Below are 25,525 nucleotides of genomic sequence, written 5' to 3' on the forward strand. Positions count from 1 at the left end.
CCACGTCGTGTCCTTCTCGTCGCAGGTCGCGCGGGCGCCGCTCCCGTGGCGAGCGCCGTCGGGCGGCGCGGGGGGTGGTGGGGGGGTGTCCGCGGCGCGGGTCTCCCGGTCGGGGCGCTAAGCTCTCCGTGAGCGCGCACGGCTTCTCCGCTCTCAAACCGAGGAGCGGGATCTTGTCAACGCGTACGAGCACCTGAAGGGGGGTGTCCGGGGGACGGGGACAAACTCCTTCCAGTTGCCCCGGGAGGCAACGGGCAGAAACTGAAGCACAGGCAGTTCTGCCTGACCGTGAGGGGGAATTTCTTCCCTGTGAGAGTGACGGGGCACCGGAGCAGGTTGTCCAGAGAGGTTGTGGAGTCTCCTTCTGTGGAGATCTTCAAGGCCTGCCTGGATTCAACCCTGTCTGCCATGCTCTAGGTGACCCTGCTGAGCAGGTGGGGTTGGCCCAGATGATCTCTGGAGGTCCCTGCCAACCGTACCGATTCTGTGATTCTCTGAGCGCCATTTCCGTGCGTTGCCCGAGCGCTCTACGTTTCTCCCCAAGGCAGTGAACTAAAGGGAGGTGCAAGAGGAAAAGCGGCTGAAGAAGGAGCGGCGGAATGACACGGTGTCCCCTGTGGTTGTGGTGCAGGACCCCAGGTTCCCGGTGGAGAACTTGCTGCGGGGCGATGGCCTTCGCCCCTGGCTCAGCTGCCCCCACGACCAGAGCAGGCAGCTGAAAGCGGAGCTGCAGCTGGAGAGAGCCAGCGCCATCGGCTACATAGACGTGGGTATGCGAGCGGGGAGACGGAGGCTCGGCCCTTGGGGCGCGAGGAGTTGGGCATGGGGCAGGGGACAGTCTGCCCTCCGGTTCCCTCGCCGTGGGGAGGGGAAGGGGTGCGAGGCGCCCTGCCCGCCGGCGCCCGGGGAGGGGTCAGGAGCCCTGCGCCTCACCTCTGTCCCGCCGTGGCGCAGGGAACTGCGGCTGCGCCTTTCTCCAGATCGATGTGGGTCGCTCCTCCTGGCCGCTGAGCCAGCCTTACGTCACCCTGCTGCCCAGCGTCACGCTGATGACGCCGGCTGACTCGAAGCTGGACAGGAACCGCTGCGGAGTCCGGATGTTTAAAGAAGGTAAAGCTGCGTCTGGTCCAAGCGAACAGACGGGGTGGTGGGGCCCAGGGCAGAGCAGAGAGGTTTTGTCAGGTCTGTTCCCCTCCCTCAGCTGCTCCCGTGTCCAGTCCCCCGCTTGTCACTGTGTCCTGGTCCTGGGGGCGGGGTGGTGGCTTAGGGCCACGTGGGGAGGTGGGAGCAGGACCCCGGAGAGCAGTGCCGAGAAGGAAGCAGCGCCCGGTCCCCAGGCAGCGCAGTCCTCGGCCCCAGCTCTGCCCCGCTGCCTCTACAGCAGATTTCCTGGCSCTGGCGGTGGGCCAGAAGTGGGACCGGCTGCGGCTCATCTGCAGCCAGCCCTTCAGCAAGCACGGCCAGTTCGGGCTCTCCTTCATCCGGGTGCGCACCCCGCTGGAAGCTGACCGCGGCCAGCCACCCCCGCCTTCGCAGCAAGGCCTGGTAGGTGCCTCCTGGGGCTGCCCGTGCTCTGGTGGCGACGGTGTCTTCTCTGGCGCTGCTGCTGTTCCTGCCCTGTGGACCGTGGGAGCAGCCGGGCCGGCTCTGCAGCAGACTGGGAGCCGTGCCAGGCCGAAACCCGGGAGCTTGCTTGGAGTATGCGGGGGAGCCAGCGCTCCCTGCCAAAGCCCGTGCCACGCGGGGACGAGCGGACGCCAGGAGCGATCGATGTYTCCCCCTTGGCTGGTATTTGGCTCAAAGCCCGTGCGATGCGCAGGAATAACGGGCTCGAGGTCTCAGCTGGGGGCCTGGCCTGGGGCTGCTCTGCCCACAAGCTGCGGCTGAGCCAGGGTGTCCCAGGCCTCCTCGGGCTGAGATCGAGGCCTCGCTCAAGGGTTTACGTCAGGGACGGGCGGTGGGTCTGCTCCTGCGTGGCCTGCGGACGTCAGGCTTTCCTGTGCTGGCTGTTCCTGATAGCGCAGTTCTGACCAGCTGGGAGCACCTTTGAGAGAGAGGGCAGGAATCCAGTGTGGCAGGGCTCAGTCCTACGGGATCGTTTCCTTTGAGTGGATCTGAGATCAGAAGTGATGAGTGTAGTGACAGCCTGGCTGGAACAGGTGGATTTTCTCTATGAGCTGTGGGGCAAGGCGTGCAGATCTCCTAGGAAAAATCGGGGGCATCATCTCTTGCAGGAGGATCCCGAGTCTGCAGCCAGCCCCTGGCACTCCAACCCTGCCTTCTGCAAGATTTTCTTTCCAGAACCACGTGTGTAAGTAGCCAGGTCTGGGCTCTGGGACCTAGAGGCCTTGGCTGGGTGGCCCACGAGCTGGGCTGTCCTTCTGTCCAGGACAGGCTGTGTTCGTGCRCGTCCCAGGAAGCAGTTGATGCCCAGATGTTGCCTGCTTGGCTTCTCTGGCCGGTCTCCTTCCCCTCTCCTTCTCCCCAGGCGTGTGTGCTGTGCCCTTCTGCCCCTGCCCACTCACGCAGTTCGGTCCCTCACGATCCTTTATCCCAGCTGGCCAGGCCACGGGAACGGTTGCTTTGTGAGTCCAGGGTCTACTCTGCCAGCTGTAGTTTGMTGGGAAGCTCCCTGTGAAGCCAAAGGCCTGACGTGTCTGCAGCAACCGGGAAAGAACTGGCCTTGGGCACCCCTGAGCTGTGGATCCCCTCTCACCTGCCCTTGTCCGTCCTCTCCGCATGTAGCCAGGCCTGGAGTCGCCTGGAGACACTGTCTAGCCAGTTCTCTGAGCCCCGGGGGACCTGAAATCCTGACTGCTGCCAGCTGGATTTCTCTGGCAAACCCCCGTGAGCATCCTGCTGGCAAGGATGGTGCTGGGCTGGGTGGTGCTGACCGACTGTCGGTGTCCAGGAGCACTAGGGAGGAGGAGCAGCTGAAGAGCCACCTGCAGCAGCTGGAGCCAGGCCCCGAGTCCCGCGCGTGGAGCCCGGCCCGCCTCAGCCGGCCGGCCAGGATGGTGCTGTCGGCAGCTCAAAGGCGCGCTCGCAAGCCCAGAGCCAGCACAGGCTCCGTGGGGAGCAACCAGGAGCAGGCAGCTGAAGACCCTGGAGGCCCTGCAGCATCAGGTGAGYGAGAACTGAGAAGTGCTGGGGGCTCTGAGCTCGTGGGGGGAGTATTGCAGCCCAAAGAGCCTTTCCACCGCTGGTTTACGCCCCCTGAAACTGTGCCAAGGAGTCACCTCCCTGCTGGGGTAAGAGGAGTCAGCAGGTGGCAGGTCCCACAGCTCGGCAAGGAGCCTCCTGTAACTATTTTTCCTGTCAAGGGCACCTCCAGGTGAAGGCTCCACGTCCCACGTGTCAGAGCCCGTGCTGTGGGGCTCTCCCGATACGTGCCGTTTGCTTGGGCCTGTCTCCCGACCACATCAGCCCCTGGGGAGGTTGAAGTCATTGCACTCTGTGCGTGGAGCAAGGGAGCGAGGCAGTTTTGTAGGAGCTGTTTTCAGATGCTGTTTCTGTTCCATTTTCCACTTAACCGTCCTGTTGTTGGAGACCAACAACTTAATTCTTGCTTGCTTGGGGTGCCAGTGCAGCCTGGCAAAATGGAGAGGCACTAAGGACTAGGGTTTTGTGTAAGCCATCTCAGGTGCGTCAGTACTTCGTGTCACGTTGCTTTTTCCCCACCTGTGGGCTGGGGTCTGTGAGTGCTGCTTGTTTGCTTCTCGCCTGACCCCTTCCACTGGGAGATCTCACAGGGCTGCACGGGAGGGAGGGATTATTGCTTGTCCTTTGTCATCCAGGGTCCGCGCAGGATGCGCCCGCAGCCCCAAAGAGAGCCCGCGGGATACCGGACAGGAGGCAGAGAGCTCGGAGCCCAGTGGGCAGGTAGCCTCTCGGGTCACCACTTCTCCGCTGCCCCCGCCCTTGTGATTTCTCTCTTCCAAGTCTTTCAGAGGCAGCTCTGTCCCTGAGCCCAACAGTCAGCCGAGCAGCCAGTGCGTGGCTCTCTGCTCCCTTTAGGGGTGCTGCCTCGCCCCACGGCTCTGCGTGCGGCCGGCTGCCTCGGGTGGGCAGGACGCAGCAGAGCAGAACCTGCAGTCCCAGCACCTCTCCCAACACTTCTCTGCAGGCCTCTGCCAGCTCCCTCAAGGCCGTCCAGGTCAGGAGGAAGAGCCAGAGCCCGGAGCGATGAAGGAAGACTGGCCAGGACCAGGGAGAGCAGAGGAGAGAGCAGTCAGGGGGAGAYGGGCACGTGCCCCATCTGCTCAGGTGAGTGCTTTGCGGCGTGTGTCCTCTGGCCCGAAGGAGCCTCTCTGTAACCTCCCACRCGGCTCCCGGCGCGGGGAGGCTCGTGGTGCCGGGCTGCAACGTGAGCTTTCCAGCGGGACTTGTTCGCCTGCGCCTCGCCGCAGCCCGTCCCGAGGCCCAGGCTGCCGCTCCCTGCCGCGGGAGGGCCTGCGCTCCCGCGGTAGCAGCGTCCTGGCCCTAGCCCTGCTCTCACCACGCAGCTCTCTGTAAAGCCGGACGTCCAGCCGGCTTGAGAAACCTGCATGACGTCCCCTTACCGCAGGTCGTTTCAGCGTGGAGCTCCTTCCTGCGCACGCCTCCAGCTGTGGGGACGAAGGCTTCGTCCCGGAGGCAGACTGGCCCTCCTCTCCGTGGGTGGATTTGTCCCCTGACGCCTGGGTGTCGTGTCCGATCTGCGAGCTCTGGTTCAGCCCGGGGGAGGTGGAGAGACATGCCAGCACCTGCGGGGAGCAGGCAGGAACCCTGGGCGCCTCGTCCTCTCCCTTCTGGGTGGAGTAGGTAGGGCCGCGAGGCCAGAGGAGGCTCCCAGACTCAGCTCCCCCAGACGTCTGGTTTGCAGAGACTCCTCTGAAATAGGGCTGTAGTTGATCCTACAGCGATCTCAATGTGCAGGCAAGGACCAGGGAAGTTCCAGTTACYGGGAATTCATTCAAATTGCAAACTTCTTCCTCATGAACCCGCCGCAGAGACTGGTGAGGCCAAGGGGGTCTGGAGGAGCAGAGGGGCAGGAGATCCCTGACCCCCTGGACCCAAGAGGCTGAAGTCTGTCAGAACAGTTTGTTTCGGCTGCTGTTAAGGCGAGTGGGGATTCCAGACGCTGGGAGTTGCCTGGCCCTCGTCATTGCGAAACAAGGGTGAGGAGCAGCGAGCTGTTGCCGCTGCCAGCAGCACGCGAAGCCTGTGCCAGCGGTGCTGGACCGGGCTGTGCCGCCGGTTCTGCGAGTGGCGGGGCGAGGGGCAGGGGTTGAGGGGGCCACCCCGCCGATTTAAAGCAAGGCCGGCGCACGAGTGGAGAGAGCACTTCTGCCGCCGGGGCTCGGGGGGGGCCATCCCAGGGCTGGGGAGGGCAGCGGGGGGCCTGGCCCGGGCTCAGGGCCGCTGCTGTCATGCGAAGGATGTCGAGCGCGTTATGTTGGCTCGGCGGGGCGGGCAGCCGAGGGCTGGCACGGCTGTAACGAAAGAAGTTTGGGGAAGAATAAAAGAGGGGAGAAAGGAAAGGGCGAGGGAAGAGCCTTCCTGTGGCTGCCTGGGAGGCGCAGCACTGGCCTCCCCGCGTGGGTCCCTGCCCAGGTCTCTCGTCCTCCTCGCGGGCTGCTCTGGCCTGGCCTGACGTGCGCTGGTGCTCGCGCTGTGCACGCGCACGCCAGTGCTCACCAGCCCCAGGGCCAGTGGGTGCCSGTGTGGCACCCAGATCGCCACGCGCACAGCCCCTCGCCCGGGAAAGCAGGTAGAAATGGAGTTTACGACGGGGCAGGCGCTGCTGCTGAGCTGCCAGGCACGACCAGCGGCAGCAGGGCGGCGCCGAGGCCGCGCTGGCGCCCAGCTCGGCGCGCTGCCGGAGCCACGCGGCAGGGCACGGTCCCAGCGGAGACGGGCGCTGTTTCCCCGCGCGCCCTCGCCCAGGCCTCCCTAGGGCCGCGTGCTGGGGGCGGCTYCCAGGCTCCCCTCTCCTTGCGCAAGGGGCCACGAGCAGGAGCCCTGAAGCCGGGCGMGCGTGCAGCCCCCCAGGTCCCAGGGGATCCTGGAGATGCCCCAGGGCCTGCTGGCTCCGGGCACCTCAGAACGCCGGCTGGAGCCGTCCCAGAACAGAGATACGGGGGCAAGGTGGGGAGGAGAAACCCAGGACTCAGCCAGCAGGAGAAAAATACAATTTATTTACAAGTAGAAACACTTTAAAAATGCCACCACCCCCCTGCCACCACCCTGTGCCGGGAGGGCAGCRGCAGGCGGGTGGGAGCCAGGTCCCCCCCTCGGGGCCAGCGCCAGACTGCAGCCACGGGGGCCGAGCGTCGCTGCTCCCATCCCTCCAGCACGGCCGCCCCCCGGGCTCCCAAACCCGCAGGGGGGGCTGTGCCGCCCCGTCCCCACACTGCCRTGGGGCTGCGGCAGCAGAGCAGGTGGGGGGGGGGCTCAGGGGGTGCAAACGCTGCCCCGGGGCAGCGCAAGCAGCCCCTGGCCCCGCAGCAGCAGGGGGACTGGGGCAATGGGGGGGCCAGCCCTGGAGAGCAGGCTGACCCCCCTCTCCCTCCCCAGCCCCCCGGCAGCACTGGGGGCCGGCGGGGAGAGGTAAGGGGCGGGGGGGGGACAGGGGCAGCGCAGGGCCCTGGGGGGGCTGTTCTCCCCAAACACAGCGCAGTGCTGGGAAACCTCAGAATTTCCCGTCCTTGAGCGCCCGGCGAGCGGCCTGCAAGAAGCAGAGCAGAGGATTAGGGCCGGGAGCTCGGGGGAGCCCCGAGCCCGCCGCGGGGACGGGGCCGCGGGACCGGGCCGCGCTGCCTACCTTGCCCCGGGGGGACTTGGCCGTGGCGATGCGGGGCGAGCGGCGGGTGCCGCCGCGCGGCGAGTTCTTGGGAGTGGTTTTCCTGCCGGCCGCCCGGCGCAGGAGGCTGTTGCCCAGCTTCTTCGGCGTGTTGAGGATGCTGAAGGCCATGGACTGGCGCCGCTCGGCCTGCGGAGGAAGCCGTGGGGCAGGGAGGAGCGGGGGGACGCAGCAGCCCGGGCTGGGGGCCGCCCCGCCGGCGCCGCTCACCTGCTTGCCGCCCGCCGGCTGCTGCTCGCTCCGCCGGCTGAGCTGGGAGCTGCGGCGCTCGCTGCGCTCCCGCGGCGTCTGGGGACGCGGGAAACAGCTGACGGACTTCTTGGACTGCAGGGGAGAGGGCCRAGCTGGGAGCACCAGCATGGGGAAGCCAGGGCGGCCTCAGCCCGCCGGGCAGGCGGGGGGACCCGGGCTGCTGCTCGCGCCAGCCCTGCCTGCGGCGAGGGACCGACCSGGAGGGTCTGCCCTGCCGGAGCAGCGCGGGGAGGAGCCGTTCCCACGCCCCCGGCAGCCTTTTGCAGCAGCTGGGGAGAAGGGCTGCAGCTGAGCCCATCGCGCTCCCCGGGGCGGCTCCGCCGGGAGCCGACGAGCGGCCGGGACGGCTCAGCTCGGCCCAGCTCACCTCGGGGGTGTCGGGGCCCTGGTGGGACTCGTCCGAGAGGCGCTTCCGCTGCTGCCGGGTGGTGATGCCGGGCCAGGCGGCGCTCAGGGTGCTGCGCCGGGCCGCCACGCTCTCGGCGATCTGCGAGGGCTGCATGCTGGCGCGCCGCAGCGTCTCCTTGGGGTCGCCCGTCTTCATCTCCTCGTCCGTGATGGTGCCCAGGGAGTTGGAGGGCTGAGGAAGCGAGGCAGAGGCGTTGCACGAGGGGCGGCCCGCGGGCCCCAGCGCTGCCCGGCCGCACGCGCGCGCGCTTTCCCTTAGGGAAAGGAAGAAGCCAGGCTCCAGCGTGCTCGCTGCTCTGCCCCACTCTTACCCTGCTCTCCAGGGGGTAGCAGGTCTTCAGGTGGGGCGGACACACACGGTTGCGCTGCTGCAGCTCTGCGATGCGGTTCCAGTCGTCCAGCTGCTCCGGCTCGTCCTGGCACGTGCCCAGGTAGATGCTGCTCCGGCCTGAAAGCGAAGCGGCGGGGGCTGAGGGGGGCCGAGACGAGGAGCCGCCTCCGGAGCCGGCGGCGCGGGAGCCCGCTGCGCCCTGCTCACCGAGGCTGGAGCTGCTGGCGGCCAGGGAGCGCCGCAGGGAGCTGCGCGTGGTCGGCCGGTAGCCGGGGAGGCTCATCAGCGCCGAGTTGCCCGGGGTCTCCTGCGGCGAGGAGGTTTCCAGCTTGACCAGGGATTCCTGAGAGGGGAAGCTGGCGAGGGAGCGGGCGGAGGCGGCCGAGCGCAGCCTGCCCTTCCCGGGGGCAGCGCGCRGGGGCTGAGCCGACGGGATGCTGCAGAAGGACGCGTCGGCGCTGTCCGGTTCCCCCGCCTTGGCCTGTTTCTGAGAGCAGGGGAAAAGAAAAAATAAATAGAGGTGAAAACCCACTGCCAGTCCTGGAGAGGGGACAGCCACGGACATGGCCCGCTGCGTCCTGGGCCACCGCGTCCGCTGGGGAGAGACGGAGAGGAGGGCAGGGAGCAGATCAGCCACAGCTCCTCCTAGGCCACCCGCTTCCACGCTCGTCCTCCCCGCTGCYAACTCGACCCTCACGCCACAGGCATCCCGTCCGGGCGGCGGAGGCTCCAGGGCTCCTTAGGACGCAGCTCGGCGCAGAGAGGTTGGGAGCAGCTCTGGGGCACGAGCTCAGCCCTCCGCGCGCTGCCCCAGAGCAGCTCGGGGCTGCCTTTCCTCCAGCCCCCCCCGGGTGACGGCTGCAGCCCGAGCCGGCCGCGGGAGCGACGGGGCACAGGAGCAGCTTTGCCTTTCCCTCGCTCCCCGTCCGAGCCCCGGGCTGCAGCACGCGCTCCCGCCCCCAGCACGCGGATCCCTTCAGCCGAGCGCCCGGGCCCCCGGCTCACTTTAGTCATGGTGATGTTGATGATCTGCGTGGTCCGGCGCCGCGCCGAGCGGGTCCTGCAGCCCGAGTCCAGCGACAGGTCGCCCAGGGAGCTGGCGCTGCTCTCCAGCTTGGCCTGCGCGCGGCTGGGGATGGGGGTGAAGTAGAGGCTCTCCAGGGACTCCACCTTGCGAGGCAGCCGCCGAGACGCCGGCGACTCCGCGCCGCCTGGCACGGCCGAGGCTTCCGACTGCGAGCGGCTGGGCTTCCTGCAATCGCGCGGTGATGGAGTTACCGGGCGGCAGCGGACAGCAGGGCCCGAGGAYGCGGTGGGTTTTGCGGCGCCGGCTCCGCCGAGCCCCGGCGCACGGCACCTGGTGGAGTTGAGCGGCTGCGCTTCGTCCATGCTCATCTCCAGGCTGTCGGTGCTGAGGTCGGCTGGGTTCTGGCGGAAGGTCTCCCGGCTCTTCAGCGTGTCCGTCGCCACCTGGAACTTGCCGAGCTCCCGCAGCTGGCGATCGGCGAACTCCACCTGGCCGGGGAAAGGGACACAGTGAGGGACAGGAGCGGAAAATGGCCGGGGCTGGCCAGCCCCACCACCTGCTCGGAAACGGAGTCCCCTGTTCTTGGCACCTAGAGCCAGGCGGGCGTTTGCCGGGGAGCACGCAGCCTTGCTGTCCTCGCTGAGCGCAAGCGCCCTCCCAGCGAGGCGGCTGCGAAGCCCACGAGGTGGACGGCAAAGCCCGCCGCGCCGCGCGTACCTGAGCCTCCAGGCTGCGGACCTGGCTGGTGAGGTTCCTGCAGCTCAGCTCCGACTCCTTGGCCTGCAGGATGCTCTGCTGCAGCTCCTTGGCCAGCTTCTCCGACTCTGCCTTGAGCTCGGCRTTCTCCTTCTGCAGCTGCTCCATCGCCTTCAGCTTCTCCGCCAGGTCCTGATTCTGCTGCTTCTTTGCGTCGTAGTGAGTCTTCGCCTTCTCCATCTAGGAAGGGTGGGAGAGAGAGAGAGAGAGAGAGAGAGAACCCACAGCCCGTCAGGCTCCCCCGGCAGAGCGCTGGCTGGGGCAGCGGGGGGACGCGCCAGCCGGCGGTACCTGCGCTTTGTAGTGCTCGGCCGCCTGCTCCTTCTGGGCGAGCTGCTCCTGGAGCTCGGCCACCTTCTCCTGCCGGCGCGCGGCCTCCGTCTGCAGCTCCCCTTCCAGCACCTGCACGGCAGAAGGGAAGAGCCCGGCTCAGAGGCGCCCTCCCGGGCTCCCCGGACCCCGAGCGCTGCCCCCTCCCTCTACCTTAACTCGCTGCTGCTGGGCTCGGGTGGCCTTCTCGTGCTGGCTCAGCTTCTTGCTCAGCTCCTCCGCCTGGAAGAGCAGGGGTTGGTTGCGCCAGCTCGCGGTACCGCCTGAGCCCCCCAGGCAGCACGCRCAGCGCCGCACCCTGCGGCCCGGGGAGCGGACAGCGGAGCCGAGAGCTCGCAACTGCCTTAAGTTAGTCTTTGCAGGGAAGAGGTTTGCTCTATGCAGGCACGAAGGCAGCTACGCGCTAGAAGCGAACCCAAAAGATCCCGTTAGCCGTGAGGATTAGAGGAGACGGTGCAAGGAGAATTACGGAGCGCCCCCGCAGCCCACGCTCAAGCAGTTGTCTCCACCGCCAACCGTTTGCTCTTGGAATAAAAACAGGAGGTCCGGCCCCCGCGCTGGGCTTCCCCGTGCCGGATCGCGAGCCAAGCCTCTCGACGGGGGCGCGCGGCGGCTCGCCGCCCCGCTGGCCCCTGGCTGCGGCTCGAGCCCCGAAACCTCGAGAGGGGCCAAGGGCTGAGACAGCCCGCGAGGGACCCGGCAGGAGCAGGCAGCAATCAAAGTCCTTTTGAAGCAGCACCGCAAGCATCCTCGGGAGCTCGGCGCCCYGCGAGCGGCAGCCCCGCCGTCTCTAGCCGCCGGGAGCCGCGGCGGCCCCAGGGCCTCGCTGGGAGCCGCCCGCTCTGGGTCCCTCCCGCAGCGCCACGGCCCCGAGCGCAGCCCGCTCCCTCCCGGCGTCAGCCCTGCCCCGCGAGCAAGGCGGCGGGGAGCAAAGGGGCTGCAGCTCCCCCCGAACCTCCTCTCCCTGGGCGCGAGGTGACCCGAGAGCCGCRGGAGCCCCGGTGCTCGCGGCGGCGGCAGGGCTTGCCGGCGCGGCGAGCCCGCGGGGAAGGGGAGGGGGAGAAGGCTTGCTGACCTGTGCCGAGAGGCCTCCTGCAGCACGGTAAGCAGGCACGTGGGAGGCGGCAGGTTTGAGTTAAGGATTTGCGGACCCCGGTTGCTACTCCCCGCGCACCAAAGCCCCGTGGACTTGGAGCAGAGCCGCGGCCCGTTCTCTGGGAACGCCCCGCAGCGGGATCCCCACTGCAAGCAGTTCACAAGAGGAGACGGCAGCGCTGGGGGGAAGCGGCAGCAGCTAGGGCCATGCACTGTCACCGTTTAAGCAGCCAGCACTTCGCATGCGTTACCTGCTTAGCTTGTTCTTTCTGAAATACCTCTAGCTGCTCCACCTGTAGCACGGGGCGAGCACAAAAGGCAGAAGTGAACGCGTTGCACACGTGCCGAGAACAGGGGACGGAGCAGCCTCGCCGCGGCTGCACGGCAAGAGCGGCCGGCTCCTCCGCACTGCGCTGCRGAGGCTGGACCGCTCGGGAGGCACGTCTGTCCCGGGTCCGTCCTCCCCGCTGCCACCCCGCCAGCCCGCGCTAAGCCAGTGCATCTGGATTCACACAGGTACGCAGGAGATCCGAGCCCCACTGACGCGCAGGTCTTCTCCGTACCCTTGTGAACCTGGGCTCTAGGATAATCCCCAGGCTCTGGAACAGCCGGGATYGAGCAAAAACAGATCCCGACTTCAGAGAGCAGCAGCTCTGGGCGAGCAAGGTCACAGGGAACCGACCCAGCTGGAAGGCGCCAAGAGCTCCGGCCGCAGCGGAGCCGAGCCGAGCCGAGGAGGCAGCGTCACCGGAGAGCAGCCGCCGCTCCGCGGCCCCAGCCCGCAGCCGGGCCAGGCAGCTGCTCCGCCTCTCAGCCGGGACCGGCGCCGGTCCGCGAGCGCCCGCCGGGGCTCCGGAGGAGCTCGCGTGCTTCCCCAGCTACAGGCAAGCCGTACTCCTCGAGCCGACGGCAGGCTCTGCCGCGCTCCAGCGCAGACACCTGCCCAGAGCAGCCTCGCGGCCAAGAAAACAGACGCTTAAGAAGGGCAGAAGACGCGGCGAGGGCGGGGAGACGGACGGGTCCCTACCTGAGTCACCAGCTTCTGCCTCTCCTCCTGGAACTTCTGCCTCTCCTCCAGCAGCTTGATCTTGGTGCTCTCGTACTTGCTGCTCATCGCCTCCAGCTTCTTCGCAGCTTCGTCGGCCTCCTGCCTGCTGCCTGCCGCGAGCTTCTCCGACTCCAGCCTGAGACGCTCCAGCTCCCGAGCGTGCTTCTCCCGCTCGTGGCCGAGCTCAGCGTCGAAGCGCTGCTGCCCGTGGCTGGAGGTCTCGCTGAGCCCTCGGTTCTCTTCGGACAGCCTGGCGTTGGCCTGCTGGAGCCCAGCGAGCCGCTCCGCATAGTCAGCGTTCTCTTTCTGCAGCTTCTGCATTGCCCGGTCCTGCTCCAAGAACTTCTCTCTCAGAGCAGGCAGCTCTGCCACTTCCAGCTTGGCTCTGGTGAGTTCTGCCTGCAGAGCGCTGACGGCTTTCACCCGCTGCTCCAGGTCGTCGCGGTGCTTGCTCTCCAGCGAGGCRCGCTCTGCCTGCAGCTGCTGGCACAGGGGCTTCAGCGGCATCAGCTCCCCGGCGAGGGCTTGGGCATTGCTGAGCTCCTGCTGCAGAGAGGAGAGGAGCTGCTCCTTCTGGAAGTATTTGTCCTGGCAGACCTTCACCTCCTGACGGAGCTCTTCCTCGCGTTCGCTCTGGCAGTGGCGCTCCCTCTTCAGGGCCTCAATGGTCAACCGCTGCTTCTCCATCTCTTCCTGGCAGCGCTGCACCTCCACCTTCATGAGCGAGCACCTCTCGGCYGCCCGCGAGGCCGCCGTGGCCATTTCCGTCTGGAGCATCCGCAGCCTCTCCTCCAGCTTCTTGCTCTTCTCCGACTCAGCAACAACCAGGCGCTTCAGCTCCTTGCTCTCCCCCTCCTTCTCCGTGACCTGCCGGTGAAGGATGGACACTTCGTGCTCCAGGCTGCCGATGAGGCTGTTCTTCCTCTCCATCTCCTGGATGCATTGGGCCACTTGTTCTTTCCAGCTCTCCTCCGATCTGCCTTTCTCCTGAGCTGCAGAGCGGAGGGACGCCAGCTCCTTCTCTGCAGCAGCAATGGCATTTTTACTCTGAATCAGCTCTTTACCCTTGTCCTGCAGCTCTTTCTTCAGGGTCTCTATAGTGCCATCTTGTAGAGCTTGTGCTGATTTCGAGGCCTCTAGCAGCTTCTGCAGCTCTGATGCCTTCTCCTTCTGCTGAACCACTTCCCTCCTCAAGGTCTCCAGCTCTCCTTGCTGGAGCTCAGTAGCTTTGGCTCCAGCTGCTACTTTCTCTAGGACAGCAATAGCGTCTTGCTGTTCCCTGCATTTCTGCTCCAGATACTTAATTTGCAAGTGGAGAAGCTGAGTCTCTTTTGGCTTGTCCTGGTAAAGGTCTTGGCTTGAGCTGGATTCCTGCTCTCTGTGACGGATCTTCTCCTCCAAGCTTTTGAGGGACATCTCCTTTGAATAAACAGCCTTGATACTGTCCAGCTCTACATCCTGGGTCCTGGCAGCCTCCAGGAAGCCTTGCAGCTCATTATCCATCTTTGATGCCCGCTCCTTCACCGCCTCTACCGAAGCAAGTTCTCCTTTCAGCTTACAGACAGTCTTCTGCAGGTCTCTCATCTCCTCGCCCCGCGAGACGTTTTTCAGACGGAGCTCATCCAGCTCCCCTTCCTTCTCCTCGATGAGCTCCAGGGACCGGGCCAGCTCCTCCTGGTGCGTGGACCGCTCCACCCTCTGCTCGTTGATGGAGTTCTGCAGCTGCACCTCCAGCTCTGCCTTGCGGGCTTTCTCCGCGGCACAGTCCGCCCTGGCTTGCTCCACCTCCTTCCGCAGGCACGTCGCTTCCTCGTCCCGATGCGCAAGCTCCTGCTTGTGTTTCTGCAGCGTTTCTTCCAGCCTGGCACTCAACAGGGTCACCTCACCAGAGAGTCTCTCCACTTCTGTCTCTCTCTCCCTCACAACAGAAGTGGTGCGAGAGAGGTCGGCTTCCACGCTCGTCAGCCTCTCGCTTGCCTGCTCTCCGAGGCGTTTGACTGTAGCTTCGAGCTCCTTAGACTTGAGCTTTTCATCGGACAATTCCTTGGAGACTCCCTTGAGCATCTCGGTTGCCTTCCGCACTTCTGCCTCCAGCTGAGCTCTGCACTTGGCCGCAGCTTGGTCTGYGGTTGCGATCTTCTCCTGCAGAGAGGAGACCTCTGCCCTTAGCTTTTGCTCCTTGCCTTCCTTCTCCTTTGCCTGTGCCTGGGCACTGGACAGGTCTGCCTGGAGCACAGCCAGCCTTTCCTGATGCTCAGTGACCAGGTGCTTCATCTGGGCCTCCAGCCCAGCCACTTTCTCCTGTTCAGCCTGCAGCTGCTGGCAGGTCTGGGCGTGATCACTGTGCAGGACCCTCACCTGCTCCTCCAGTTTCGCACGCTCTCCTTCCTCCCCTTTAGCAGCTTCTGCCAGCTGACTCTGCAGCACCTTGGTCTTCGCTCCGTACTCCTCTCTCAGCTGCTGCAGCTGCATCTCAAGTGTTTGTCTCTTTGCCTGCTCCTCACCTTTCTCCTGGAGAGCCTTGTCTCGGCGCTGCRTGAGCTGCTGTTTCTCCGACTCCAGCTCTGCAATCCTGGCGAGATTCCCCTCCAGGCTCTCAGATGCCCTCCTCTTCTCRTCCTCCAGAATCCCCTCTGTGTTTCGCACAGACTCCTCCAGAAACAGCAGCCGCTCCTGCAGGCGGGAGTTCTCCTTGGCCAACTTCTCCTTATCTGCGAGTTTTTGCTGACTTTCTTTCAGCTTATTCTCGAGGTCTCGGAGCTGGGCTTTTAGCGTCTCTGCTGTTCCCACTTGGTCCATGCTCTGCTGGCACTGGGCAGTGAGCTCAAGGATCCTGGCTTCCAACTCTTGAACCTTCTCGTTCAATTCAGCCTTCTCCTTCTGCATTTGCACAGATGTGGCTTSGCTGGCCTCTCTGGCTTTCTCCAAGGTCTGTAGCTGGCTGCTCAGAGCTGCCAGCTCTGCTTCATTTGCCTGCTGGAAATGCTGTAGCTGCTGCAGAGCTGAGTCCCTTTCTTGGACAGCTTTCTCGTGCTCATCTCTGAGGGCGGCCAGCTGCCTGGCCTCACCCTCACATGTCGCCTCCATCTCCTGGGTGACCAGCACCAGCTTCTCCTCGCTGTGCTTCAGGGTGCTGCTGAGCTGGTCCACCTGSAGGCTCAGCCCCTTGATGGTCTCCCGGGACGCCTGCTCTTGGTTACGGAGGTCCTCCGTCAGTCGGCCCTTCTGGGCCCGCTCCTCCTCCACCTGCTGCTGCAGCATCACCAGCTCTTGCTCCTTCTGGAGCAGGAAGCCATTGAGCTTGCTGATCTCTGCCGTGAGGGTGTTCACCTGGGCCGTCAGGCGCGCCTCCTGCACCTGCAAGTCCTGCTCCAGCTTCTCCTTGGCCAGATGGATCTCTGAGACGGAGCTCTGGAGGCTGGCGATGAGGCTGCTGAGCTGGAGCTTCTCTTCCTCAAAGCGGCTCCGCTCAGACTGCAGGTTTGCCTCTCGCAGACTCTTTTCTTCTTCTAGCCGCAGGATGGTGGCTTGGAGCTCGATCACTTTAGCAGTGAGGCTGGACACCTCCTGCTTTAGCTCTTCAAGCTGGGAGAGACGAGGGAAGGGGGAAAAACAAAACACCCCCCCCAAGCATTACTCAAGCTGTAACCAACACCGTCATGAGACCCACACACTTAATCCCAGTGGGACCTGCTAGGCACCTTCATCCCCTCCCCGAACCCAGCCCATGCTCCCTAGCAAATCCCGCTTTACTTTAGGCTTGTGCCATTCCTGACTGCTGGGATCAAGCACGTTTCTTCACTGTGCGGAAGCAGCTCCGTTCCCTGCCTCTCCCTGCTGCAGGAGGCCATGATAACTATAAATACTGTGAAAAAATGGATTCTTGCAGATGGCTCAGACCCATCAGACCCATCCCCAGGCCAAGCAACTGCTGATCATGCTGGAGAGTGGCCAGCTCCATCTCCACGCCGCTGGACCACCTTGCGCCTGTGCCCTGCCTGGGCAGACATCCGTGCTGCCTCCACCGAGCGGGGCCTGCCGGCCACGGCTGCGCTGGGAGGTGGGAAGCGCACACATGTCCAACGGATGCACGCTGTTCCTGGACAACCTTCTGTATTGCAGGCAGACCGGGGTCTGGCTGCTTTGGACAGGGGCGGCTGTGAGCCTCCCAGCACCCTGAGAGGGGCAGAATTTCTCGTGCTTTCCTCTCCCTGGCTAGAGAGTGTTTTTTTTTTTTTTTTTTTTTGTGCTTTTTTGGGGGAGGGGGGCTAAACAGAGCAGTGCTTGCTCTCGTTGCTGGGGCACAAGCTCTCTTGATATCTAACTGTACCTTGAGGACATCCCCCATGACCTCTCCTTTCTCCTGCGTGCTGCAGTCCTTCAGCTTTGCCAGCTGGTCCTCCAGCAGGGAAATCTTCCCCTGGAGAATCTCAATCTTCTCTTCCAAGCATTTCTGGAGACAAAGACATGTGACTGAGCAGAGCACAGGGAAGGGGAATCAAGCAAAAACCAAGCATAATCATCAGGTTTTATTCTACGCCAGTCAAGCTTTCCGACAGCTCCGTCTCGAACTCAGAGCATCTCTCATTGCTGCAACGCTTGCGACCTTCCTCCCTGCCTCACGGCAGGAAACTCTTCCCGCCTGCTCGGAGAAAGATGCTCCCTCGGGAGGCAGCTGCTACCCAAGGCGGCGGAGCTCCGGCCGCCCCTCCCCGGTGTGCCGGCACGGACGGGCAGGGATGCTCCTGCCCGCTTCGTCCCGCTCACAGCCCGTGGGGCGCGCACCGGCTCCAGCGAGCCCAGCCGGCCCAGGAGAGGCCGAGCAGCTCAGGCAGGACGCCGGGGCTCTGCCGGGGCCGCCCAGCCGCGCCGCCCCGGGACCCCGCCGCCCCGGGACCCCGCACCTTCTCTTGCAGGGYGGCACGCAGCTCGCTCTCCAGCTGCGTCTGCTTTTCCTGCGACTGCGTCAGCGCTGCGTTGTGCTCCTCGGAGAGCTCGTTCAGGGCTTCCTGGAGCTGGACCAAGTGGCTGGCGATCTCCCGCAGCTGCGGAGGGAGAGAGCCCCGCAGCCAGGTTAGAGGACGCACACGCTGCCCGGGGCTCGGCTCAGCCCAGCTCCCCCCGCACCAGGGCTGCGCGCAGCAGCACCTGCTGATCCCCCAAATTCAAGGGGCTTCCACAGCAACACTGCACGTGAAACACTGAACGCAGATGACTCATTCCAGTCTCTATTTCCCACCCCCACGGTGGGATCAGGATCTGAGGCCCAAAGCAGGCTCAGTCACTGGGTGAATATCACCGAGATCCAGCGGCAGAGTTGTGCACAACCCAAGGTGCAGCACTGCCATCACATCTTCTCCCTCAGTCTTGCCATAAAACCCTGTGCTGTTAGGGAGCAAGGCGAGGGGGCCGGATGCAGCCCCAGGTCCCTGGTTTACTAACCAGGGAGGCCAAAAGCAAACCACAGCCTGCGCCTAGAGGCTCAAAGGAAGCAGAGAATGTGTCGGTGAGACTCTGCTCGGCCTTGGCTTTGAAGGTTGATGTTGCCCTTAGGTCGAAGGGCCTTTCAGGGAGCGGCTCCCACCAACACGAGGACGCGGCTGTGTCAGGAGCGCTTTGGAAGCGGCAGGAGGAGGCAGAGAGGGAGCAGYGCTCCGTACCTTGAACGAAAGGTCCCCGTTCTCCTCTGACAGCTGGTTGATTTTTCGGTCCATCTGGCCTTTTTCAGTCTTCAGATCCTGACACTGCTTTAGGGCCTCATGCAAACGCATCATCAGGCTGCGGGAGAGGAGAYTGTTACACCTCTGCTTAGCAGGGACTGCGTTTGCAAGACAGAGGGGAGGACACCAGGGCTAATGTTGCAGGCTACTGATGAAGAAACTAAGGTGTCGAGACATCCCTATGCAATGGCGAGAAAGTACCAGAGTCTCAGCTCTAAACCAGGTCCCAGCACATCACYAGGCAGAGCAGGACTGGGGACAAGCGGAGTCTGTGCTCTGCATGGGCAGAAGGGTCGAAGGGAAGGCAGAGGCAGCTGCAGCACTCCAGCTGGCCCTCTGCAAGCAAACAAGCAGCACCACACACACCTCCCAAACCAGCACGCCTCGCAGGCTGAAGTCCAGCGTCCTTCCCAGATAAGCACATCACTGTACACAGGACGGGGCAAAGACTGGGACGCAGCCCGCCAGGTGACAGAATGCAAGTGCATGACACAGCTGYGGCCCAGATTTGACCGAACGAGAGGGCTGGCATCTGCAAGGCAGGGAGAGGAGCTCCTTTCCCACGGCTGCGGTGTTTTAGGCCAGCAGCAGCTTCCAGGCTCATTTCAGAGCAGCTGCAGCCTAACAGGGCCTGGTGGCCTATGCTGAAGGTTCGTGCATCAAATCCGACATGCTTCCGCAATGCAAACCTTTAGGAAAAGGCAACCAGCACTACCCTGAGAGCTTTCAGCAGCAAAGAGCTTATCCCAGAGCTGGGAAAGCCGCACTGCCTCTTTTGGAGGTAAGCGAGACCTACACAGGGCAGCACGCTCTTTTCTCATAACAGAAACAGCTGCTTGCAGGCAGGGATTTAAGGGCCCTGCGTAAGGAGCGGGTTGTCAGAACAACTCGCATGCTTTGAGACTGGCTCCCTGCCCACTGTCCTCAGGAGCCAGTTGAAATTAAAAAAAAATAAATAAAATAAAATAAAATGGCTACAGGCCACAATCCTTTGGAAGGCAAGGAACAGCCTGCAGGCTGGGCACGGGACCGCAGCAGCGATTTCCTCAGAGAGGTGCCGCTGCAGAGGAAGCGGCACAGAACGGCAGGAAAGGCCTCCCTTCGCCCCTCTGCGCATCACCGGGGAAAGGGCGGACAACACGGAGCCCAGGGACGCGGCAGCGCCGGGGCAGCCTAGCCGAGGAGCAGAGCCCCTGGAGGACTACCTCTCGTTCTTCTCCCTCAGCTCCTCCACTGCCTTGGGCTCCAGCTGGTCGGCGGCCTGCCTCTCGTTGAGCAGAGTCAGGCGGTCAATCCGCTGCTGCATCACGGTGATCTGGGCCTCTGGGAAGGATGGCGAAAAGGAGCCTGTTACCATCCATCTACACCACCTGGACCCCCCAAAGCACGGCGGACGACGCCCATCCATCTCCTAGCTGGTAAGGAGCCAGCCCACTGGAACCATTTGAAGCAGGATACAGGGGAGAGCCAGGCTGCTGGTGCTGCTGTCCACCACACGCTTTGCTACAGTCGCTTTTTTTGCCYAGGGTATATATAAGGGAACACAACGGAGAAGGGGAGCGAAGGAACCTGCACTCTGTATGTCTCTGGAGAAATCCCCAGGATGGGGAGCATTTTAGGCGTGGATGGCGAGACTCCCACGTCTGCCAGACTGCTCCAACCAGTTTGGCAGCGCGACTAACAGCCGTCTCCAAGATTTGCCTGCTCAGAGCTGTTACAACCGTCAGAGCTGTCTTGGCTCCCACCAGCAAGGCCTTCTGCATCACACTTCATTCCAGACAAGCTGGTAATTGTCCCCTTGGTCCAGCTGCCACCATGAAGCAAGACATAGTAAACCCCTGCCTGCCCTGGAAAGCAGAAAAGCTCTGGAGCTGCAAGCTGCCCTTATCCAGAGGTCAGCAGGAGAGACCGTGCACGAGCACGGCTCTGGCAGGGTCATAACAGCAGCGGGAACCCCACCAGAACAAAACTTCCCAGCAGCTGAACAGCCCTGGAGAAGCCTCCCCGAGCTCCAGCACGTCCTGCTAACCACTCACCCTTCTCTGTGATGAGCTTGCGGTTCTCCGCCAGCTCCATCTCCAGCTCGTCCCGGTTCTCTCTCTCAGCAGCCAGCTGCTTCTTCAGCCGTCTCAGCTGGAACTGCGGCGTCTGCATGACGTCCCCCACGGGCGAGGAGGGCGCGCCGGGGAGGATTCTGTGAAGAAGCACGTCATAWAACTCGGTCATCGAGAGCCAAGCTTGGGGCACGGTCGCTCCCGGTCCGGGCTGACCCGCTGCGGTCGCACCGTGCCCCCCAGCTCAGGGGCGGGCTCACAGCAGTCGTTTTGACGCCTCGTCGCCCAAGCAGTAAGGCCACTACCCGAATCTCGCTTGCGCTAACGCCAGTACGCGCCTAGCACGCACATACACAAGCACCTCCAGTTCCCAGACAAGGTCTCCCTCTCGCTTTACACTACAGCCAGAGCCACGAAGCATGGCAGCCCGTTCTAGAGCGGCCAGCAAGCTACAGGCTTCAATTTAACACTTGCTGCCAAGTCTCCAGTAGTGGCACAAGCCTGGAACTCCCAAACCCAACCCGAGACAGGAAAGGGAGCCCAGGACCACAAACTGCTCTGCAAAGCTCTGCTAGCTGCAAAGGACAGAGCTAGGCTTGAAGGAGCTGATGGCCCGACCTCATCTCATAGCCCTACATCCCTGTGTCACCGCTGAGGAGCTTGCAAGAGAGCTGCTCCATGCCAGAAGGAGCTTCTCTGCTGAGCCAGTCTGCATCCCAACTGCATCTTTGCATCCTAGAAGCTCCCCTGCCCTCCCCAACCAGCTGTCCAAGAGGCTGAGGACATACTTGTTCACACTGGAGGAGGAGGAGGCAATCTTCTGCAGCTCCAGGAAACGCACCTCTCGCTTGTGCGGGTGGGAGAACACAGGGGAATGCTCCTCAGAGCTCGTGCTGGATGAGGACAGGGGCACTAGAAGTCGCAAGTAAGGAGAATAGTGTGACCTTCATTTTAACACCAGAAGGGACGTCTCCGAAGCACGAAGCCCCAGTTTGAAGTCCCAAGGTGCACAGGAACCACAAACGCCAGAAGGGGCGGACCAGCCCAACCAAGAAAGCCATAAAACTTCCGCACTGCACGGTCGTATCAGCTCCACCTACGCATTACGGACAGGTCTGTCCTGCCCGAGCACTCCCAGAACAAACACCCCCCCACAACCGCGCTGCGGACACCCTGCCCGGCTCAGGCCTCAAAGGAAAGCGCGTTTCAGCAGCATGTGTTACAGAACYTGGGAGCATTCCCAGTGGGAAGGGCTCTGCAGGTGCAGGACAGCCCATTCTCAGAGAAGATAACAGATTAAAGCTTACATGGGTCAAATTCTGCAGTGTTCAGCGCAGCAGACAGCAGTTTGGAGTTACAGAAGTTGGACAGTGTTGCTACTTTGGTTGCTATAGCAGCACAAACAGGGGAAAAAACAAATATATCCCCAAACCAATAGTTTTTGTGCTCTAGAGAAAAAGGTCATGCGTGCCGATTAGACGCTAGCAGCGCTGGAATCGAAGGAAGATGCCAACAGTGCTCAGCGCTCGCAGTATCTCATACTGCTGCTGTCCGCAACGTTACTATTTCTGTCCCGCTCTTAGCTGGCCCTTGGGCACTCCTACAACAAACGTGAGCAACGACGTTAACCTCTCAGGCTTAGCAGGGTGCTGCACTGACGCCAGCTGGGAGAAGACAGGTGAATGGGCCGCTCTCCCCCGCGGAGCGCGTGACCAGTTACGCGGGGCCGGTGCCCCCAGCACACGCTCTTTCGGGGCCGCCTGCGAGGYGGCCGCAGAGACCCGGCGCCCGCGACCCCGCGCAGCGCTCACCTTTCCTCTGCAGGAACGTCTCCAGGTTCTCGTTCAGGCTCTCTTCGTTGTCCAGCACGAATTTGAGGACTGTCGCCAGCTCGACCTGCGTCGGACGAGCCGCGGGGTTAGCAAACCGTGGCGGGCTGGGGCTCTCAGCACGGAGAGACCGGCRGCGGCTCCCGCCCAGCTTGTGCCTGCGCCGGCACGCGCCTTATTTCAAGGGAGCCCGGAGCATAAGGGAAGGTCTCAGGGCAAGGACCACAGGCAGAGCCTTAGACACGAAGGCACCTGCTCYTCTCCCCCTCCTCTGCCCGCCGGGGAACCCAGCCAGGAGCCTGGGGCACCGCACGCGGCAAGCTCACGGGAGACAGCCAGCCGCAGCCAGGGGGATTACCTGGATCTTGTAGTCAAGCTCGTTCCAGTTCCTAGGGCTTTTGCTGCTCATGGAGGTGTGGTAGAGCAGCAGTACGGCCACCTGAAAGGAGGCAGCACGTCAGCCAGCCGCTCGCYGCCAGCGCGGATTCGGCCTGCAGACCGCACGGCTTCCCGCCCGCCCGCCCCTGCCCCGGAGCACGTCCGCGCCCGGACCCCGGAGGCACGGCCGGAGACCGGGCTGCCCCGTCGCAGCCGCGCGCGCAAGGCAACGGCGTACAGCCGCCGCCGCGCGCTCCCCTTCCCTGCCGGGGCCAGCTGGCTGCGCTCTTCTCCGCGGGCTGTCGAAACCCCTCGAATTCAAGGCAGGTACCTTGGCCAACTCCAGCTCCTCCGCCTCCAGGAGCTTCTGCGCCGACACCAGGTTCTCYATGGCCGACTTGTGCTTGCAGTGCTCTGCAACGTGAAGCGAGAGGTCTAGCCGCGTGGGAACATCTGCCGTGACCAGGAGGAAGGGGAAAGCGAGGGAGATGGAGAGCTGGGAGCCCCTTTCCGAAGCGGTTGGGCAGGATAYGTTGCCTACCAACCCCAGGCACGTGCCTGTCGCCGACGGGGTGAGGGCTAGGCACCCCAGCACCCCAAGGAGAGGGGAGTCGCAGGCGGTGAGGAACGCGGTGGGCGCTCGCGAGCGGGCTGCGCTCCAGCGCTGAGCTCCCAGCACAGCCTCTAACAGTAACTGCGACCGGGCTGCTCTTCTGGCAGCTTAACCCTCGGCTCCAACCCTCCCACCTCGCCCCTGGGGTCTCTCTGGGCCTTTTGCTCTTCCACCAGCAGCACAAGCAGAGTCCAGCYCAGGATGATGCCTCCACTCTGGGAGATGCAACACAGTATCTCCCCTTCGAGGGATCCTGTTTTTATAAGGATTTTCCATGGGGATTTAACCAGCTTGGGGCCAGGTACCAGGTTAAAAAACCTGCCCCAAGCGCAGGCGGTCAGCACTGACCAAGCAGGCCCTCTGYTCTGCGCCCAGCCCGGCCGGGGCGAGCATCCCCCCGGAGAGCTTTCCTTCCCCGCCACGGGCTCTGGGCGGCACTGCTCGCGCCCAACGAGCCTGGGTACGGAGCCAGGGCGCTCAGCGCCGGCGGGGCCGGGGACGAGCCGCTCGCGGAGGCGGCACCGAGCGGGGCCGGCCGCTTCCCGCGGAGGCGCTTACTCTGCAGAAAGCCGCGGACGAAGGCGATCCTCTCCGGCAGCGGCCGCTCCAGAACCGACTCCCCCTCCTCCGTCCTGTGGCTAGCGGGGTGCACAGGTTACTTTAACGCTCCGGGCAGAGACTAAGCACGCGGTGCTTTGCCAGCGTCCATCTTCACAGGAGACACGCTGGCTCTTATGCAACCGGGCGCTGGCGCGAGCAACCCTGGCCAGCTCAAACGGAGACGGCGTCCCCGCACGCCRTGCCTGCCTGCGCTCGGGCAACGCCGCTGCGGGTCCCCCCGGCTATTTCAGACCCCGGGGGCTTTGGGGTTTCCCAGCCCGGCCGCCCGTGCGGAAGGGAGCTCGCCTTCGGGGCGGGCCGTCTCCTGCAGCGTCTGCCCCGCTGCCGCCCCCGCGTATCAAGCTACGGGCTATTCCGTGCACGCACGCAGCGGGCGATCCCAGCTCGGCCGAGCTCGAGCACGGACCAGGAGAGTAATCAGGGCTGACTAAATATATCCCCGGCGCAGGCGGCTCCTTCCTCCCCAGCCACCGCACAGTCGGAGCCCTGCTCGGCGCAGGCTCTCGTTACGCAGCGCAGGGGATAATTATAGCAGGCGGGCGTCCGCGAAGCCTCCGGCAGGAAGGATTTGAAAGCAATGAGCTTCAGCTGCAGCTGGCAGCCTCACGGCCGCCTTGCTCCTCCCGGAGCGGCCTCTCGGGTTCAGTGGTTACAAGCAGCTGCAACCACAGGCACGCTGCCGGCTCCCATCTCCGTTATGGCTTAGAGGTTTTAATGGCCCTTGCTCGCAAGCAGCAAACACGCCTCCCCCGAGAGGCGTTCCTCCAACCCCTGCCCCAAAGCACGGCCACCCCTGCCGCGGGGCCCGGGCTGGAGCAAACAGCTCTCTGCAGCCAGCAGGGTTAATCCTGCCCGCGTCACGCTCGGAAGCGGCCAGGGAAGCAAACAGGACCGCTCACAGCGGAGGAGAGCCACCGCTCTTTAAGCGGCTTTACAAGCCCGAAGCTTCCTCAAGGTCCTGCGGCTGCAGCTAAGGAAAACTTGCCGGGCTGTTTCCTAGGCTGAGCAGCATTTACGGAGAAACAGCAGCTCCGTCCTGCGGAGCGCCACATGGCTCCGGGATACCCCGGGACGCCGACCCGAGAAGCTCGGCTCCTGCTCCCGGCCGGGGCTCGAGCGGGCTTCCCTCGAGGCCGAGCTGCGGCAGGGCAGGGCAGGGCAGGGCCGGGCTGCCCAAAAGGCTCACCGGCGCACGCAGGCTGCGTTTACACGCGAAGGAGCCGCGGCGCAAAGGCGCGGGAGCCTCCCGCGGCACGGCAGCGCGCTGCGGAGCGCGTCCAGGAAGCAGCGCCGCTTACGCGGGCGCTCTGCTTCTGCACGAGGCTCGCAGAGGGGACGGACCCCTCTGCGTCCCCCGGAGGGGGGCACGGCCTCGGCCCTTCCTCCCACCCCGCCGGCACCGCGACGAGGCTCTCGGCCCGCGCTCCGGCACTCGGAGCCTGCGGCTCGCGTCCAGCCAGGCAGCTCGGAGAGAGCCCTCCAGCTCCTCGCACTCACATTTTGTTGATGATCTTGATGAAGACGCTGCAGTCCTGGAGCTGCGACAGATCATCGAGGGGATCTGTACAGACTTCTGTACTGTTCACCTGGAAACGGGACGGGGCGGTGAGAAACCCGGGACCCAGCAGCAAGGCGCGCCGCAGATCCCATTGTCTCCCTGTTCTGCTAGGGGGAAACCGAGACTTTGGTCTGGCAAAACCGGCTAACCCAAAGCTGCTTCTCGGAGCCCTGGACCGAGCACCTAGAAGGCGACGGCCGAACCCGACCCCGGTTCGTCACGGCGCGGTGCTGTGCGCGGCTGCGGCGCTGCCTGGCTCCGGGGGAGCGTCCCGGGCAGCGCCAGGCAGCCGCAGCGCCGCTGCGTCCTCGGCGGGAGCTGCGAGCCGGTCGTCCCCCTGCCACGGGGCGCCGGCACCGCGCTGCCGAGGAAGCCCCCATCCCAGGCATCGGGGCCGTTCCCCCAGGGAGCGGCTGTCGCCAAAGCAGCAGCTGCAAACCCACCCGGGCAGCGGGTCCCGCCTAACGAGCGAGCTACGAGGGGAGAAGGGCGCTTTACCCAAGCGAGGATTGCCGCGGCTCTCGTGGCGTGCAGAGGCATCTTTGCGAGGCTGCCAGCTTACCGTCCCAACCTGGAAAAGCCAGCAGAAAAGGGGAGTTGAAGAGCAAGCACAGCGATGTACAGCCCGCAAACGCCGCCGGAGGAGGAAGGAGCCAGCCCC

At 64.2% G+C, this 25,525-nt stretch overlaps 2 protein-coding genes across 4 annotated transcripts in view; one reads left to right on the forward strand and one right to left on the reverse strand.

Annotated features, from left to right (window-relative positions):
• Nucleotides 1-5,262, forward strand: part of LOC146586680 (short transient receptor potential channel 2-like) — a 12,349-nt gene extending 7,087 nt beyond the window's left edge. The window contains exons 3-10 of the mRNA XM_085320883.1: nucleotides 559-770; nucleotides 955-1,110; nucleotides 1,382-1,545; nucleotides 2,235-2,311; nucleotides 2,912-3,126; nucleotides 3,798-3,882; nucleotides 4,127-4,266; nucleotides 4,568-5,262. Coding sequence (XP_085177009.1) covers nucleotides 559-770; nucleotides 955-1,110; nucleotides 1,382-1,545; nucleotides 2,235-2,311; nucleotides 2,912-3,126; nucleotides 3,798-3,882; nucleotides 4,127-4,266; nucleotides 4,568-4,803 — 1,285 coding nt within the window. The 3' untranslated portion in view covers nucleotides 4,804-5,262. The remainder of the gene's footprint in view (nucleotides 1-558; nucleotides 771-954; nucleotides 1,111-1,381; nucleotides 1,546-2,234; nucleotides 2,312-2,911; nucleotides 3,127-3,797; nucleotides 3,883-4,126; nucleotides 4,267-4,567) is intronic.
• An 897-nt stretch (nucleotides 5,263-6,159) lies between these two features.
• Nucleotides 6,160-25,525, reverse strand: part of NUMA1 (nuclear mitotic apparatus protein 1) — a 21,477-nt gene continuing 2,111 nt past the window's right edge. Inside the window, exons 2-26 of one of the 3 annotated variants that reach the window (XM_085320882.1) lie at nucleotides 25,363-25,435; nucleotides 24,804-24,892; nucleotides 23,244-23,323; nucleotides 22,404-22,486; nucleotides 22,053-22,133; nucleotides 21,677-21,761; nucleotides 20,654-20,777; nucleotides 19,848-20,005; nucleotides 19,017-19,134; nucleotides 17,752-17,869; nucleotides 16,996-17,136; nucleotides 16,422-16,544; nucleotides 12,071-15,676; nucleotides 11,295-11,336; nucleotides 10,102-10,170; nucleotides 9,910-10,020; nucleotides 9,580-9,798; nucleotides 9,193-9,350; nucleotides 8,841-9,087; nucleotides 8,043-8,322; nucleotides 7,816-7,952; nucleotides 7,464-7,676; nucleotides 7,055-7,168; nucleotides 6,806-6,973; nucleotides 6,160-6,709 (exon numbers count right to left, since the gene is read on the reverse strand). In XM_085320882.1, coding sequence (XP_085177008.1) covers nucleotides 6,674-6,709; nucleotides 6,806-6,973; nucleotides 7,055-7,168; nucleotides 7,464-7,676; nucleotides 7,816-7,952; nucleotides 8,043-8,322; nucleotides 8,841-9,087; nucleotides 9,193-9,350; nucleotides 9,580-9,798; nucleotides 9,910-10,020; nucleotides 10,102-10,170; nucleotides 11,295-11,336; nucleotides 12,071-15,676; nucleotides 16,422-16,544; nucleotides 16,996-17,136; nucleotides 17,752-17,869; nucleotides 19,017-19,134; nucleotides 19,848-20,005; nucleotides 20,654-20,777; nucleotides 21,677-21,761; nucleotides 22,053-22,133; nucleotides 22,404-22,486; nucleotides 23,244-23,323; nucleotides 24,804-24,892; nucleotides 25,363-25,404 — 6,642 coding nt within the window. In that variant the 5' untranslated portion in view covers nucleotides 25,405-25,435 and the 3' untranslated portion in view covers nucleotides 6,160-6,673. Of the gene's footprint in view, nucleotides 6,710-6,805; nucleotides 6,974-7,054; nucleotides 7,169-7,463; nucleotides 7,677-7,815; nucleotides 7,953-8,042; nucleotides 8,323-8,840; nucleotides 9,088-9,192; nucleotides 9,351-9,579; nucleotides 9,799-9,909; nucleotides 10,021-10,101; nucleotides 10,171-11,294; nucleotides 11,337-12,070; nucleotides 15,677-16,421; nucleotides 16,545-16,995; nucleotides 17,137-17,751; nucleotides 17,870-19,016; nucleotides 19,135-19,847; nucleotides 20,006-20,653; nucleotides 20,778-21,676; nucleotides 21,762-22,052; nucleotides 22,134-22,403; nucleotides 22,526-23,243; nucleotides 23,324-24,803; nucleotides 24,893-25,362; nucleotides 25,436-25,525 lie in introns of all 3 variants that reach the window. The other 2 variants (XM_085320880.1, XM_085320881.1) reach the window with 2 other exon arrangements.

This window comes from Rhea americana, unplaced genomic scaffold, assembly GCF_003343005.1.
Source record: "Rhea americana isolate MKP2758 unplaced genomic scaffold, rheAme1 scaffold_661, whole genome shotgun sequence".
NCBI lineage: Eukaryota > Metazoa > Chordata > Aves > Rheiformes > Rheidae > Rhea > Rhea americana.